The 16,807-nt window shown below is 37.5% G+C and overlaps 1 protein-coding gene across 2 annotated transcripts in view; it reads right to left on the bottom strand.

Annotated features, from left to right (window-relative positions):
- Nucleotides 1–8,928: 8,928 nt before the first annotated feature.
- LOC128208292 (S phase cyclin A-associated protein in the endoplasmic reticulum-like) overlaps nt 8,929–16,807 on the bottom strand; it is a 40,382-nt gene continuing 32,503 nt past the window's right edge. For both annotated transcript variants that reach the window (XM_052911830.1, XM_052911831.1), the window contains 5 exons: nt 12,031–12,202; nt 11,533–11,613; nt 10,503–10,678; nt 10,107–10,242; nt 8,929–9,790 (listed from right to left, as the gene is read on the bottom strand). In XM_052911830.1, the coding sequence (XP_052767790.1) occupies nt 9,278–9,790; nt 10,107–10,242; nt 10,503–10,678; nt 11,533–11,613; nt 12,031–12,202 (1,078 nt within the window). In that variant the 3' untranslated portion in view covers nt 8,929–9,277. The remainder of the gene's footprint in view (nt 9,791–10,106; nt 10,243–10,502; nt 10,679–11,532; nt 11,614–12,030; nt 12,203–16,807) is intronic.

Genomic DNA, 16,807 nt, shown 5'->3' with positions numbered 1-16,807 from the left:
ACGAAACTGCTTGTAAGAAAAAACAACGAAATCACCAACGTGCGCTCTGCTTATTATTGTGATTAATCTTAAATCATATTGATCAACACCTTTTTATATAAAGATTTCAAAAACATTTGAATCTTTATAGCTAAAGAATAGCACAGTTATCTTACAATACCATCGCTATTTAAGTCAATTGTATAAACGTCATGGGCATTTAATTAGCTGCAGATACGAGATATTTTATTTCAACGTTATTGAACATTCTGATATCTATTGGCACGCAGTGAAACGTGTGGTTAACTGTAATCCTGAACGAGTATGTAGTCATCATCATCATCATCATCATCATCATCATTATCATCATCATCATCATCACCACCACCACCACCACCACCACCACCACCATCACCATCACCATCACCATCATCATCATCATCATCATCATCATCATCATCATCACCACCACCACCACCACCACCATCACCATCACCATCATCATCATCATCATCACCACCACAATCACCACCACCACCACCATCAACACCATCATCATCATCATCATCATCATCATCATCATCATCATCATCATCATCATCATCATCATCACCATCATCATCATCATCAACATCATCAACACCATCATTTGGGAAGGCTAAACACGTTTGTAATTTCCATTGTACAAAAATTGCTTCTTACATATTTTCAATAATGGATGGAAATCAAATCCGGTATTCCCTGAGAGAGGTATACGCCAGGGATGTCCACTCTCTTCATTACTTTTCATTCTTGCTGCAGAAATTATGGCCCTTAGAATTAGATCTAGTTGTATTGTAAATGGTATTGAAGTCACAGTAGACAATATAACAGTTCAACTCAAGATATCTCAGCTAGCAGATGACACGACTCTTTTTGCAAACTCTGTACATGATATTGAAAATGCATTACAAATAATTGAAGAATATGGTCATTTTTCCGGACTAAGGTTAAATAAAACTAAAACGGAAGGTATGTGGATAGGAAAAGCCAAGGACTTTTCTATTAAACCTGGCAATATAAACCAATAAAAGCACTTGGGATTTATTTTGGTCTCAACCCGAGAGAGTGCGCATCTTTAAATTGGGATTCTAAAGTAGAAAAATGCAAAGAGATAGTACAAGGTTGGTCAAAAAGAAAATTAACGTTTTATGGAAAAATACAAATTATAAAAACGCTACTTATTCCAAAATTCACATATGCCTTTCATGCATTGGTCGTTCCGAATCATGTGATAAAACTATTAAACATAATAATTTTTAGCTTTTTGTGGGATAACAAAAATGAAAAAATAAAACGAAGGACGCTTATTGCTGCAAAAATGAACGGTGGTTTAAATATGATAGATTTAGAATCTTACATTCACTCAATAAAAATAAAATGGGTGAAATCTTTAATTTCAGAAGAAAAAGCTCATTGGAAAGTTATACCTAAATATATGATGCAAAAGTTTGGCAAGGATTTTTTAGTTTTTTTTTCTATGAATTTAGATAGTCCTAAAAGCATTGAAATCAGTCAATTATCTCCCTTTTATAGAGATTTAATTACTCTTTGGATACGGCTAAAAAATGTTGAACCTGAATCCCCAAAGAGTTTTTATGACATCAGGAACCAAGTTCTTTGGGGTAACAAATTTATTAAATTTCACAACAAATCACTCATTTTTTGGAACTGGATTAATTCTGATATATGTTATGTAAATGATATATTAAATGAAGACGGTATAATTTGGGGGGGGGGGGGGAATATTTCAAAAATTACGTTATAGGCAAAATTGGATATCAGAAATAAATATTTTAAAACATGTTTTCCCCAAAAATTGGTTACGAATAACCATAGGCGGATCCAGGGGGGGGGGCGTATCCAGGGGGGGCGGATCCAGGGGGGGCGGACCCGGCGCCCCCCCCCCCCCCCTAAAATTTTCCAAGTATATGTATAAATTATTAATATCGTTCCATCATTGTAGATAGCTTTTAAGGTTATGATTTGCTCCACACAAAAAATAGATCTCGATTTACCGTGGTTGTATCGAACATCTATTTGGCCACATTGGACTCTTACGAAACATAATTGGTCCGAGACGTTGTGGAACGCTCTTATCGATTAAATTATCTATTATGACGTATTCAGTAGAATGTGTTAGCGTTTGGCTATCCTCCGTTTTTACCGCTATACGCAGGAAGTAAAACGCCGTTCAATCGGACACATACGAAGTTTTGTAGTGAATATCGGACGGCTGAAATACATGCGGGGAATATCGGACACAACAGTTATTTTAATAAAATATGTTCTGGTTTTATTCGACATTGTGTTGAATGTATTAACCCTGAGAAGTCAGTGAAACAGACGTTTGCTCGTCTGTTTCACTTTTCGGATCGTTCGTCATAATGACTAAATACAATGTACAGAATAACACACAGCAGACTACGTTCTGTGCAAACAATTTTTTTTATTTGTCTTCACATTTCTATGACTTTGGAAGTATTTTAAAGTTTATTACTATAAGCGACTGTCTTATGCTAAACAAATCTGTTCGAAAGATTGATATGGCGGGAGTGTCAAACAGCTTTGAATCATATCAGACGCCGAGTAGCTTGTCATCTTATATGGATCCAAGCTGTTTCCATATTAATTATATCATCAGCCGGAAAGGAGTTAATATTTCACCTTCTCTGAATACGGCGTTACTACGTTACAAAGTGTCTCTCGCAGTTCAAGCTTTGTAAAAACAGTGTAAACTATGGAACGCCAGGGCGCAATGCTTCTTGCGAAATGCGAAATATTTCATGCTTTTTGCATAATGCTTAATGCTTTTTTGCAAAACGCTTAATGCTTTATGCGAAATGCTTTTTGCGAATTGCTTAATGCGAAATTCTTTTTGCGAAATGCAAAATGCGAAAAGCTTCGATTCAATATTTTTTACCGTTGTTAGCATAAATTGAGCAGAATCATTTTGTATGAAATGAAAAAAGGAACACATTTATTTGAAAAAAATACTTTCATCTGCATGTAATAGAGGTGAAAAATAATACGTTTGTTGTGTCTATTCATTAGAATAACATATATAAACACACCAATACAATATAATATTCAGAAACGGTAAAGTAAAGAGGTGTCCTAGAGAAAATATGCCAGAAAGTCAGTTAGATTGCGAATAGCAAGATGTGCAACTCTGTGTATTGCTGTAAACGCGTTAGGTTAGAAAGAGTATCGTTTCTTCCACCGTATAATAATATTTCTGTAGCAGTATCAGTAGCCTATGTCTTACATCCCCTTCACTGCCGGGAGCAGTTCGGAACGTGCACAATATTTCGTCCGATTCAATTTCATTGTGTTGTGCCATATGCGAAATGCTTTTTGGGAAATGATTTTTGTGCAAAATGCGAGATGCTAAATGCTTTTAAAATGCTTCATGCGAGATGCGAAGGAAATCCGTTAGTCAGGAGGTGTTACTATATTTAGATTTCACATAGCACGAGCTTCCGTAATTCCGTACCCGGCTATTCGATTGGTCGAAAATGAAACTATTGTTCTATATATAGCATTTGCATAACGCATTTCGCAAGAAGCATTGAGCCCCGGCGTTCCATAGTAAACACATGCAATAGTTTAAGAGCTTGAGGCCGTCGCGAAGGCCTCCGACACCCTGAATTACCATGAAAACACATGGGGGCCTTAGCAGTCAACAGAAGTCAATTTCAGAAGTTACGCCCCCCCCCCCCCCCAACTGAGAAACCTGGATCCGCCACTGATAACCTCTAGCGAAATATAAAAAAAATTCAAGAGTGTCAATAAATAAAAATATTACTATTAATAATAAATCACTTATACAGATGACAAACAAGGATATATATTCGTATTTGATTAATGACAAGGTTATCAGACCTCATGCCCATGGTTTTTGGAAACATTATTTTGATAAACAAATAGCTTGGGATTCATTTAATAAAACTATTTATGCCATACCAGAAAACAGAATAATACAATTCAAATATAAAGTTTTAAACAACATTTTTCCGTGCAACGTTATAAAGCATAAGTGGGGTATGAGTAATTCACCAAACTGCAATATTTGCAACACGTGTGATACATATGAACATGTTTTCATAGATTGTTTAGCAGTCAACTGTTTGGCAGATCTTTTCAAATGCCTTTTCAAAATACGGGGTAAACAAGAATATAAGAAAGATTGAATATATTGTACTTGGATATAATATTACTAATCCTGAATATTTTTATTTAAACCTGATATTTGCCACTCTAGGTTATAGTATATATAAAGCATATTTCATCAGCAATAGTAGACGAGAACATGTCGATATTATGCATATCTTTAAAAATGAATTTGTCATTCTATTCTCATACTATAAAAAGCATAGAGCATTTCATGTAATATAACATTGTTCGGCCATTGCCAAATTAAAACTGCCAAGTAAATGGGCACTAAGACAGTTTCTATTCTTATTGGACATAATCAATGTGTTTGAATGCAAATGATTTTTGAGCATAATTCCGTTAAAATATTCTTTAGTTATATTTTGTATAAAGGATATATGTTTTATACTTGCTAAACATTGGACATTAAAACCGACAAAAAGCAGAGTAAAGTGACTTATGTTTCGGGCCTTCAACCCCACATTTACATAACGTTGCTCGTACATTGTTCTCATTCGTTAACCGCTCCTGCTACTCTTCCCTTATGCCCATTCGTTAACCGCTCCTGCTGTTCTTACATTGTGCCAATTCGTTAACCGCTCCTGCTACTCTTCCAGTGTGCCAATTCGTTAACCGCTTCTCCTGTTCTTCCATTGTGCCCATTCGTTAACCGCTCCCGCTGCTCTTCCATTGTGCCCATTCGTTAACCGCTCCTCCTGTTATTCCATTGTGCCCATTCGTTAATCGCTCCTGCTACTCTTCAATTGTGCCCATTCGTTAACCGCTCCCGCTGCTCTTCCATTGTGCCCATTCGTTAACCGCTCCTCCTGTTATTCCATTGTGCCCATTCGTTAATCGCTCCTGCTACTCTTCCATTGCGCCCATTCGTTAACCGCTCCCGCTGCTCTTTTATTGTGCCCATTCGTTAACCGCTCCCGCTGCTCTTTTATTGTGCCCATTCGTTAACCGCTCCTCCTGTTCTTCCATTATGCCCATTCGTTAATCGCTCCTGCTACTCTTCCATTGCGCCCATTCGTTAACCGATCCTGCTGCTCCTTCATTGTTCCCATTCGTTAACCGCTCCTCCTGTTCTTCCATTGTGCCCATTCGTTAATCGCTCCTGCTACTCTTCCATTGCGCCCATTCGTTAAACGCTCCCGCTGCTCTTCCATTGTGCCCATTCGTTAACCGCTCCCGCTGTTCTTCCATTGTGCCCATTCGTTAATCGCTCCTGCTACTCTTCCATTGCGCCCATTCGTTAACCGCTCCCGCTGCTCTTTTATTGTGCCCATTCGTTAACCGCCCCTGCTGCTCCTCCATTGTGCCCATTCGTTAAACGCTCCTGCTGCTCTCCCATTGTGCCCATTCGTTAACCGCTCCTGCTGTTCTCCCATTGTTCCCATTCGTTAACCGCCCCTGCTGCTCTTCCATTGTGCCCATTCGTAAACCGCTCCTGCTGCTCTTCCATTGTGCCCATTCGTTAACCGCTCCTGCTGCTCTTCCATTGTGCCCATTCGTTAAACGCTTCTGCTGCTCTCCCATTGTGCCCATTCGTTAACCGCTCCTGCTGCTCTCCCATTGTTCCCATTCGTTAACCGCTCCTGCTGCTCTCCCATTGTGCCCCTTCGTTAACCGCTCCTGCTGCTCTTCCATTGTGCCCATTTGTTAACCGCTCCTGCTGCTCTCCCATTGTGCCCATTCGCTAACCGCTCCTGCTGCTCTCCCATTGTGCCCATTCGTTAACCGCTCCTGCTGCTCTCCCATTGTTCCCATTCGTTAACCGCTCCTGCTGCTCTCCCATTGTTCCCATTCGTTAACCGCTCCTGCTGCTCCTCCATTGTTCCCATTCGTTAACCGCTCTTGCTGCTCCTCCATTGTTCCCATTCGTTAACCGCTCCTGCTGCTCCTCCATTGTTCCCATTCGTTAACCACTCCTGCTGCTCTCCCATTGTGCCCAATCGTTAACCGGTCTTGCTGCTCCTTCATTGTTCCCATTCGTTAACCGCTCCTGCTGCTCTCCCATTGTTCCCATTCGTTAAACGTTATGCGTAGCTTATGTTTCAAATGTTTTATGGAATCCGAAAATAAACATATATTGACTTCATTTGAACGCTCCTGCTGCTCTTAACAACCATAACATAATTTTAAATGTATTTTCTGCAATCTGATTGGCTGATATCAATTCATTTGCGGGTGTGGTAAGTGCAAATGTAGATTTTCTGGTCAATTCTTTTGCGTTTGTCATTATTATGCAGAGTGATAGGACTTTATGGGCGAGTGATTGTTGACGTCGGTTGTTGGCGGACTATTGATAAGATACTGAACAATTATATGTGCTTTTCCTCTGACATATCAGAATAGAAAAAGGTCCGTTTTCGCGTTCACATGACCAACTGACTGTAGAAAAACATCACGTTGTCTACTATCCTATATAAGTAAAATTTGTATGCAAGTGACAGGATAAAGTATTATGAAATGAATACATGTTTATTAAATGCCACTTAACTTTCGAGATAAAAATAAAAAATAATAGTTTAATATACCATCTTATTACAGGATAATGATAAAGTAATGTCATGAAAAAGTTGTGGAGATATTGTTTCAAAGGCGCCGAAAAACGAACGCTTTTCCAACATAACTATTCAAGAGTTATTGGCCTTTCTATACATGTGCATATTGTCTCGGAATATCTTGAAGAACGGTGTTTGAGTTATGTATTGATTGCCGAATTTAAGTACTAACAAATTATCTTACATAACAAAAACTTTATACAATCCATGTGGTTCAGATCAGCATTCTGGTAAAACATCCAATTTAAAACAAATCGTACATCACTTATTTGAAAATTGTAAATTCCAATGATGACACTGAAAACAGGTTATATATTTCTGTTGACATTTCCATTCAACCAACACAGACAAAAGAAAACTGTATATGAAAACTAGACTGATTAACGCAAGAACATGCTGACTGACAGACTGCTGGTGGCATAATATGCTTGACAGATAAATAAATTATGCAAATACTAATATGCCTACATTCAGGAAAAACAAATTTTACGCATATATGTAGGACCGCAAGTGTGTGGGGGTGGGGGATATTAGCTAAGAGGGACTTGCATGCCAAACATTCAGCGATCAGGACCCGCGTCTTCCATATTAAATGTCTCCTTCATGTACCTAGGATTGGTGCTAGGTTATTTCAAAATTCCCCCGTGCATGACAAAGTTACAGGTCGGACGACCCGTTTACGTTATGTTCATATACATTTCAAAGGTTACCGCTAAGGCCTAATAAAAAATACATTTGGTTCGGGTAACCCAACCCTACCTACGGAATAGGCGCCGACACTACCGTAGTCAGTTTGAAAAAAAAAATGAAACACATAAAAAATAAAAAATAATTTTTTTTTTTTTTTCAATATGTAGTTAAAAACCTTAAATGTTTTTTTCAGAAGATAACTTTAACACCATTCCGCTAGGATCAAAAATGACATTCTTATGTTAACATAATAATAATAATAAAAAGCCTACCTACCCTACCTATTTTTGAAAAAGGATGTTACCCTAACCAATTTTTTTTCTAGGCCTCAGTGTGAACTGGATGTTTAAGTTAGACAGTGATGTGGGTCTTGGCGCGTCGCAACGACTTTATGTGCCGAACGTATGCAGTGTATACCACGTGATAAATTACGTCATATATGCTACACCTGAAGGCAATAATTTGCTTCTAATGAAGACTTTAAACAAAGATAACTTCACTATTTCTTTACCATTTTTAATGTAACATAGCGCTGTCTATGCCGCTTACGGAGCCCCGCCTTCGGTTTTTTACCAAAGTTTGATTGAGAGTTTAGTTTCTTAAAACACTTCGACAAACATTTTCACAATACGGCCGTCTGATGAGGCACTGTCAAAACACTATTTTGGGAACAGGTTTGTCTATGTGCTTGATGAAACTAATCACCTTATCAAACTTCAGTTATAAAACGAAGGCGGGGCTATTTAAGCGGCATATACTGCCTTTGTTTTAGTTAAAATGGTGTAGTAAAAGAAAACGTTATTTTAAGGAAAATGTAGCCTTCCGACGAAGCATATGTGACGTAATTTATCACGTGGTATATACACACTGGTGTGGCATGAAAATCCTCCTGTTCGTTACAAACTTACAGCTCAGACTAGAACTTCTTTACTCTATCAGTGCAGACACAGAATTCCATTTCCACTGGTCGCTTAGTGTGACGTGGGTCTTGCACGCGACATGTTTCCTTTTTGTGATAACATCTTTGCCAGGTTATTCCACAATCACCACTTTGCATGACAAAGTTACAGCCCGGACATGACCGCCTATTTTCTTGGTGAATATATGCAGCAATCCATAATGATTTACCTATAAGGATGACATAGACCTTTGGGGTAGGGAGGTCGGTCGTCATGCACTATACCCCGCCTGACTGTGACAAACCTTGCCCATGGTATTTCAAAAACACACAATACATGATAAAGTTACAGCACGGACACGGACATAAATATCAGACGAAAGGTCGGGCACATGGACAGACTGTTCGACCTCGATGCATAACAATATTTGAAATGCCAGTGCCTCAACCGACGGTTATTTCACCATTTCACTATTTGAAGTCAAAAGACTAATCAGTTTCAGCGGACATGAAGTTGTACATTTCATAATTTAATTCTGTAAACAGAAACTATCTAGCAATTGAGGAGAAAAAAGGTATTTAATTTAAATTCACAGCTCACATGAAGATAACTTCATCATTTATAATTCATGAAATTTGCAATGATGGCATGAATAAAATCTACACAAATTGTATCAAACCTTATCTTGCGCTCAATAAGAATCACTGACGGCATTACCACCATCATTTGTCCATTAGTACCAAGGACCGAAACAAACAAAAAACAACAACAATATGTCCTTTAACGTTCAGTCTCTTGATTCCTTCAAATGCCCTCATGAAAAAAAAGCTTTCATCAACGTGGAAGCAGTATAAAATATATAATAAATCGATGCAAATTTACTATGTAACAAATATTTGCTCCGAGTGTCACGTGCAGCTGCCACGTGTACGCAAGAGTCACGTGTCACATGATCAAGCACGCTTTACTACCGTTTTCGTCCGTGAGTTCTGCCCTGGTCTCGCCACTAGCACTGTATTCGATCCCAGAATCATCCATAGAAACGTCACCATTCACGTCCTCTTTCTGCTTCCCATCGGTTTCCACGTCAGTATTTTCCTCGTGTAAACTGACGCTTATAGTTGGGCACGTGGTGTCCCGAATATGCTTATCCGATAATGCTCGTTTAGGAGTTGAACCACCACTGTGCGTAGAACGAGAGTGTTTGGGACTATGTGAAAAGAACGAAAAAGAAGAAGACTGTTTCTTAATTTGTTTTCCGGGCGTGTTTCCTGCGGGTTTTTCCGGAGTTGAAAGCATTTTCGCGGTGGCGTTCAGGTCGATGTTCTGAAGCTCGTCAAGTAACATGTCCAACTTTTTCTCACACCTTGTTTTGTCCTCAAGCGTGAGGGAGAGCCGCATCTCAAGCTGCTTTATGCGTTTTGTCTTTTCCTCCATTTCCTCAGAAAAAGCCAAATTCTAGAGATGAAAAGGTAATAATCATAATGCATTTTTAAAACTTAGACCGATACATTAAAATAGTCATAATCTTAGATAACATTCCCTTAAGATATTTTCAATTAAATAAAGAAGCCTTGGTGTGATGATTGTTAAGAAAACCAGTAGCTTGTAAATACCAGGTTAACTTTGCTAAGAACCTGGCGTCACCTAACTGTTTAATGCTTATTGGCGATGCTTCGTCCTTATTCAAGGATTGACCATCAGCGAAAGCAGTTTATAAAATAGATATGCTATGTACACGAGTGTGTGAAATACTATAACCCGCAGGTTGTACCTGTTTCTTTAGCTTGTCTATGACCATGTCCTTGGCAGTAATATTGGCGGACGCGGAGGCCACCTGAGTCCGGTACCTCTGCACTGTTGCCTCCAGCAGCGACACCTTGTCGACCAAATGACGCCGCGCCAGCTGCCTTTAGGGGAAGAGAGACATTTACAGGATTATTGGTAATATATGATGTAGTTTTTTATTGCCATCTACATATTGTCGAATGTGTCAATTCCATACATTTATTCCACAACGTTTAAATACATCGTATCATAATGGACGTAAAAACGCCATACTTAGACGATGCAAAAAGTAGTGACCGCTCGTAAAATAACTTATTTACTTATAAATTATAACAAATCATATGGTTCCCCAATGACGCTAGACGTCACAATGCCGACTTACCAGTGTCTTCGAGCCTTGGACGAGGCCTCAGAGGAGTTCGTAAAGTTTGAACCCTGGTCGCTCGCCTCGCCGGAATTGGCGTCATTGGGATATGTGCCGCCCTCCTCCCCGTCCTCTCCCGCTGCCTGCGCCTCATCTAGCCGCTCTTCAAGCTCCGCCTTCATCGTGAGAAGGTCCTGAATATCAGGGCCATTAAACGCTTGCACACACTACTTGTACTTCTTATACTAACATGTTATATACATGCAGCTGGTATCACTTAATAACGATGCAACATAACGTGATAGTTTAGGAATTTAGGAATATCCATCAACTGACCATTCAACATTTGTCGGTTTGTACTGCCAAACATCTGATTACTGTATAAAACCATTCATTAAGGCAGACACTTCACTGCTACATAATGCATATGACAATGTTTGAAGAAAGCTGTTCATCTGCCAAAGATATATCGAGCGTGTTACAGGATAGTGCATGGATGAATAATTAATTTTTATCTAAAATCCTGAACAATTTATATTACAACCGATTATGTCTCTCATAAGGTGATATGTACTAATGTGACGAGACTAAGTTATGTTAATAACAACCATTTACAAGTTCAGTATATCGTGAACGAGTCGAGGGACACTTTCTTGCTCTTATTTCATCGATCAGTTACTAACACCAACCATTTAGAATAGTATAAAAGGGGCATATATTTCCGAACAAAATACATTGTATGCATACAAATCAGTGGAAACTGTTATTATATGTGTGTGAAATTTGCTCAGCCATCGCCAAACAACAGTCGACATTAAGAATTATATAGTAAAAGTACAATGTCGAGCTTGAATATGACTATATGATTTCGAATGTCGAGCTAGTATTCCGTCCAGCTCGACATTCTATCTCGACATTGAAATTTTAATGTATGATACCGGAGGTCGAGTTAGGATTCCGTACAGCTCGACATTCCAGCTCGACATTGTACAATCACGTTGATTCTTTTACTATACAACGGTCAGTGTGGAATCCTGAGCATGCTTACGTGGTTCAGCATCTCTACCGTCTGTGAGCGGCGGCGCGCGATGTTTTGTCTCCGGTCCAGTAGCGTCTCCGCCTCCTCCACCTGCAAACACACGAACAAATCAGGACAGTTAGTTGTTACTTTCAGACACAAAGGTCATGCATGCAGAAGTTATCAAAAATGTACTCGCTTTTTATAAGAACAACTTCCGACGAATGTATTGTGAACAACTATACATATTCATTACAGGCAACCTTGATAACTGCGATTTTTAAATCTATCTTTTCCATCACTTATGAGTTTTCAGACAAGTAGTGTTTGATATTTAATACAATGTTATATAGTTTCATACTTTATATATCAAAGACAGGTTAAACTTGTAAGAATACAGTAATTTTTAATCTTACAGGTATTCTAGTCAGCATATCAAACATAAAACAAGTCAAACTGTGTTTATGACAACGTGTTAATTCCACCACACTGCAAGAAATGATAAATAATAATCATCAGTGAATTGACCTCTTTTTCAAACTCCTGTAGACGCATGGATCTCTTAGTAATATTCTCCTCCTTGTCAAGAAGCGCTTCTTCTGAGTCGAGGAGCGCTTGCTTCCGTTCCAAAGCTGCCATGTTCTCCTCCAGCCTCCTCAATTCAGACCGGAAGTCAGGATTCTCACTAGCATCCGGGGCGCTGTAAGGAGACAGAGTGAGAATAATCCATAACAAAAAAGTATAGAAACATACAGCTATGGCTGTGAAGTTTGGTAAATACAAGATGGCAACAAGAAAAAAGTTGAATGCATAGCATCAAGTCGGCGCAATAAAATTAGAAGAAAAACGTGCATGCAGATAACCAAAAATGGTTATTATTTCAATGATAATATTTTGTTTTAAATTGGGTGTACATATGCTCGAAGGACATTATGGTTAATAATATTGTTACAATAGTTTAAGCCCGGAATTAAAGATATTCTTTTGTCCCCCAAGCTAATCCTCTGGTTAAAACTAAATTATAACAAAAATATTAGGGATGCAAACGAATATTCGAATATTTGATCGAACGTTTGGTATTTGAATGTCAAAATCGGTATTCGAATATTCGATTTTTTTAATAAATAAAAAATAAACCTTTTTGCTACCACTGTCATGTTGTGTATAATTTTCGTTTCTCTTGTTTTTACAACGAATGTTCCCTAGTGTCGGAGGCGTATTTTTAAAATACACATACGTTTCTTCGGATGAAATAGAGTCAATGGTCTAATACATAGATTTCAATAGCATGAAATTCACCTTTTATTTGTACCGGCATGTTATGTTAATTCCTTGCTTTATATTTTGTATAAGTTTTTGTAACATATTTCACTCATTATGAGTGTATAGAACGGGGATAAAAACACTATACATCAAAGGGGAATTATCTGGAGTTCATTCCTTCGAATGACATTTTCAAAACAAACAATTAAGCTCAAGATTAATTTTTCAAAACTCGGCATTTTTGCTATCACCAAGGAAGATTACTGCGTAGGAAAGTTTAGAAAGTTTATTTCATAAATCAAGGCATGTTACATGCATGTGATTTGAACATAAAACTGACATACAACTACATGGTTAAAACAAGTATACTGTCACCAAGGGAGATTACTGCGTAAGAGGTTTACAAACATAAAGGATATTTTAATAGTACCGTGTAACCTTCATCTATCATTCGGAACTCCTCGGCCATTTTTTCAAAAACAATTTTTTTTTGTTTTTGAAAAAATGGCCGAGGAGTTCCGAATGCTTCATCTATTTGATATCAATCGGAACACCCCGGCCTGTATCTTTCTCGGAGATGGCCGAGTTGTTATTATGATTGAGTTGGTATTTAAAATCAAAATTTTCAAAATGATAAGCAGGGCTGTTATAATTTAAGGTTTCATTATCAATTAAAGTGTAAAGTTTTATAAAAAAACAAAACAACTAAACATCATATTTTATCATGCAACATGGAAACTATTGAAAGCATTGTTCTGCAATTTATGAACTAGTCCCCAAGTTGGAATATTTCTAAAGTAATAACAAATATAGTCGGCGCCCTTCTGGGAGCCGACTTATAAAACAGAAAGAGTTCACGGTTTGTAATGTGGTTCCAGGGGTTTTTGCTTTACATATGGAGAACACCACTGACCACAGTTTTAAATGTGATAAAATGTAGATTGATTCTACAATTTATGATATAAAAAACTTTTAAAGCAGTTTGTTTTTTCTAATACTGTATAGGGATTTAGAGATATTGTTTACAGCTAAATCGTGAACAAACATTGTTCGAGACTGCTTAGGAATCATCAGGAATTTATGATGTTTGGGTGTTCCAAAGAGTTGTATATATACACCTTGCAGTCTTCAAAAATAAATATAACAGCACCTGCAAAGCTTTGGAACACCCAAACATTATTTGCTTGGTTGAATCAGTATGTATTGCAAATACATATAGACAAGTGTATATTTAGCAAATGAAAACCGGAGCGTTTAATGTACGAGTTGGCAACACAATTGGCGCGTTTATGCCGACTAGTATGACTAAACTAAATTAGTCCATCAGTGTAAATGCTGAATATAAAAAAAAACATTCACAAACCAACTTAAACAATAGGTTAATACCAATAGGCGTTAATAATGAAAGTGCACACTTTCTTTTCAGACAAAAGGATTTAAAACCTATAAAATATCCATTTTTAAAGTTGCCATTTTCATTTTCACGATAACAACCAATATACGGGTTATATAATGAATAATATAAGGTCTGTAATATTAAAAAATCTCAACAACAGTAATGGACGCTTTAATGTATTTAATTAACCCATTGGCCAGTTTAAATATCTGTATTTCCTCAACTATATTTGTCATTCTGTAAAAAACTTTATTGTGTCTGCTCTTTATTTAATAAACTATATCTGCAAATATTGTATAATAATATTATTTCATACTGAAACCATACAAACCGTCGTCTTGGAAACGGATCGGTCTGAGTGTAGGAAGTTGGTAATGTCTTACGAGAAAACAAAACCGATCAGGGAAGAAAATGAGAAAATGTTTAAGGTCACCGAGTATTGCTCTACCGGTTTTATTGCCCAAGTATTTTAATGATGTGCATAATTTCCATGCTGGCCTCCTACCACTGGTCTCACATGCTTGCCCTGATCTCGAGGTTTCACAGGATCTATTTTCACAGATGGACGGAGACATTCCACTAATTGCGTTGTCATAGAAACAACATATTTTGTCCGGTAACACATTTGACATGCATAATCTCCTTATGGACATCCAAATAACATCTAAAGTGATTTTGTAAAGCAGACCTAATGACAGATAAACTAGAACCCTTTTCACCCTTTTATTTAGATGTCGAATGCCGTTTGTTCAGCCATTTTTACACACCGATCTATCGTTTGGACCTGGTATTGTTGCTACGACAAGTAATAAAGAGGAATAAGTGACCACCTCTTAATTTAAGTTGATTGCAATGAATACATTTGCAGAAATACTTAATGTACCGTGGAAGTTTGAAAGCGGTATAATATATATCTACAACCTAATACATAGACACGCCCATCAAGACTAAGACCTTGTTAAACGCAAATTGATTAACACAAATGCTCGAAAGGCATTATAAACATACATGTGATTGAAAAACAACATATTGAAGTGCCACTGTATCCAAGATGATAGCGATCATTACCGACCAATATGCAATCAGCCGCTAACATGGTATTTAAGGATAATTTCCTCTTGATAATTATGCCAGATAATAAGGTGGACGCATGTATTCCCCGTAGTACACCGTACTTATATATACTGAAAATGCAACTTATGCAACACCAAAAACTGATATCAGGATCATTGTTTTTTTAGATGTTTGGGCGAGCTAGTGAGCGAAAGAGAGAAGCCTTGTAGACTGGTTTTGGTTCCTTGAAGTAACATGATCTCCAGGTACTTTAGACAATTTAGCATAATAAGAGTCATTCAAAGTCGGTTATAGTGTAATTTGTATGCTAATAGTCCAGTACAGCTGCTAAAATTCCCAAGAATGGCCATATCTGTTGTGTTCACTTGTATGAACTTATCGTGAATATTAAACTCCATAAAATCTACAGACTTACCTTAATCACCCAGTTTGTTTGCGTTTTCTATACGAGTATCCGTGATAGCTGGTTGTTAAATTCACAAATGCACTGGCCTAGAAAACCTGCTATGTGAATTGCAAATTCATGGCATAATGGTCGTGCTCATCTAGTTGTGGTAGAAATAACAGATTCACAACTTTGCACTTATGCATTTTTATTTAAATGACTTTCATTTGTATGTGACAATCAGTAGAATGTTTATTTGACATTTAAGGCCATTTGATATCAGGCAACTATTACGTCGGTGGGTTTCTGTCCGAGCATGCGCAGTAGGGCAACGCTGCATTATTGATGCTCATGACTTTCATTTTTAATTTTCTAATGCTAAGGGTTATTTGCTAATTGGCATTTCGGTAAACACATAAATATGGCCACTATCATGTAGGGTAATTAACAAAAGAAAAAATAGTTTTGCATAAATCACTTTCATTCCTTATAATTCCTGGGCAGAAACCAGTACTGTGTCCTTTTCGAGAGGCAATGAGAAAGTACACCTAGTGGGGATCGAAACCACAACCTCTTGATTGAGAGGTGGACATCTTTACCACTCGGCCACTCTATCCCCTCAAGAGAGTCCTTGTTTGTCAATAGCAATTTGTTCTTTTTAAGTTAGATATAGGATGAGGTCCGGTCAATACATAGATTGCCATAATGATCTAAGCACTCAACTTATTTCAATTATATATTCATGTTTAATTATTAACCATAACTTAATATGTAAGTGGGATGGTATTTTAAACCGCACTTCATCGTGGTAATTCCTCAAATGTTCGCCCATGCACTAAAAGTATTGTAATTTATTTTGTTCTTACTTTCCAGAAATACCATGTGTAATAAAACAGACACATACTCCCATAATTTGTTTCGGGGCTTATATGCAAGTAAGAAAAAAATGTGCATGCGTAAAAGACAAGCGACATTTACTAATTAAATCATAATTTATATTTAATCATATATCTTTCTTTATTTGCCTACCTTATGGCCATATTACTTACGTTAGAAATCTGCCCGGAAAAATCTTCATGTCAGGAATATTTGAGAACATGGAATCGCCGTCAAAATTGCACAACATTCTGATGATTTTAGTCCCCACTTATTTTAAATTTACTTGCAGTAAATGCAGTGGTAGTTGT

Source organism: Mya arenaria, chromosome 11, assembly GCF_026914265.1.
Source record: "Mya arenaria isolate MELC-2E11 chromosome 11, ASM2691426v1".
NCBI classification, from domain to species: Eukaryota; Metazoa; Mollusca; class Bivalvia; order Myida; family Myidae; genus Mya; species Mya arenaria.
The sequence above is the reverse complement of the archived record's forward strand: the minus strand, read 5'-3'. Positions and strand labels throughout refer to the sequence as shown.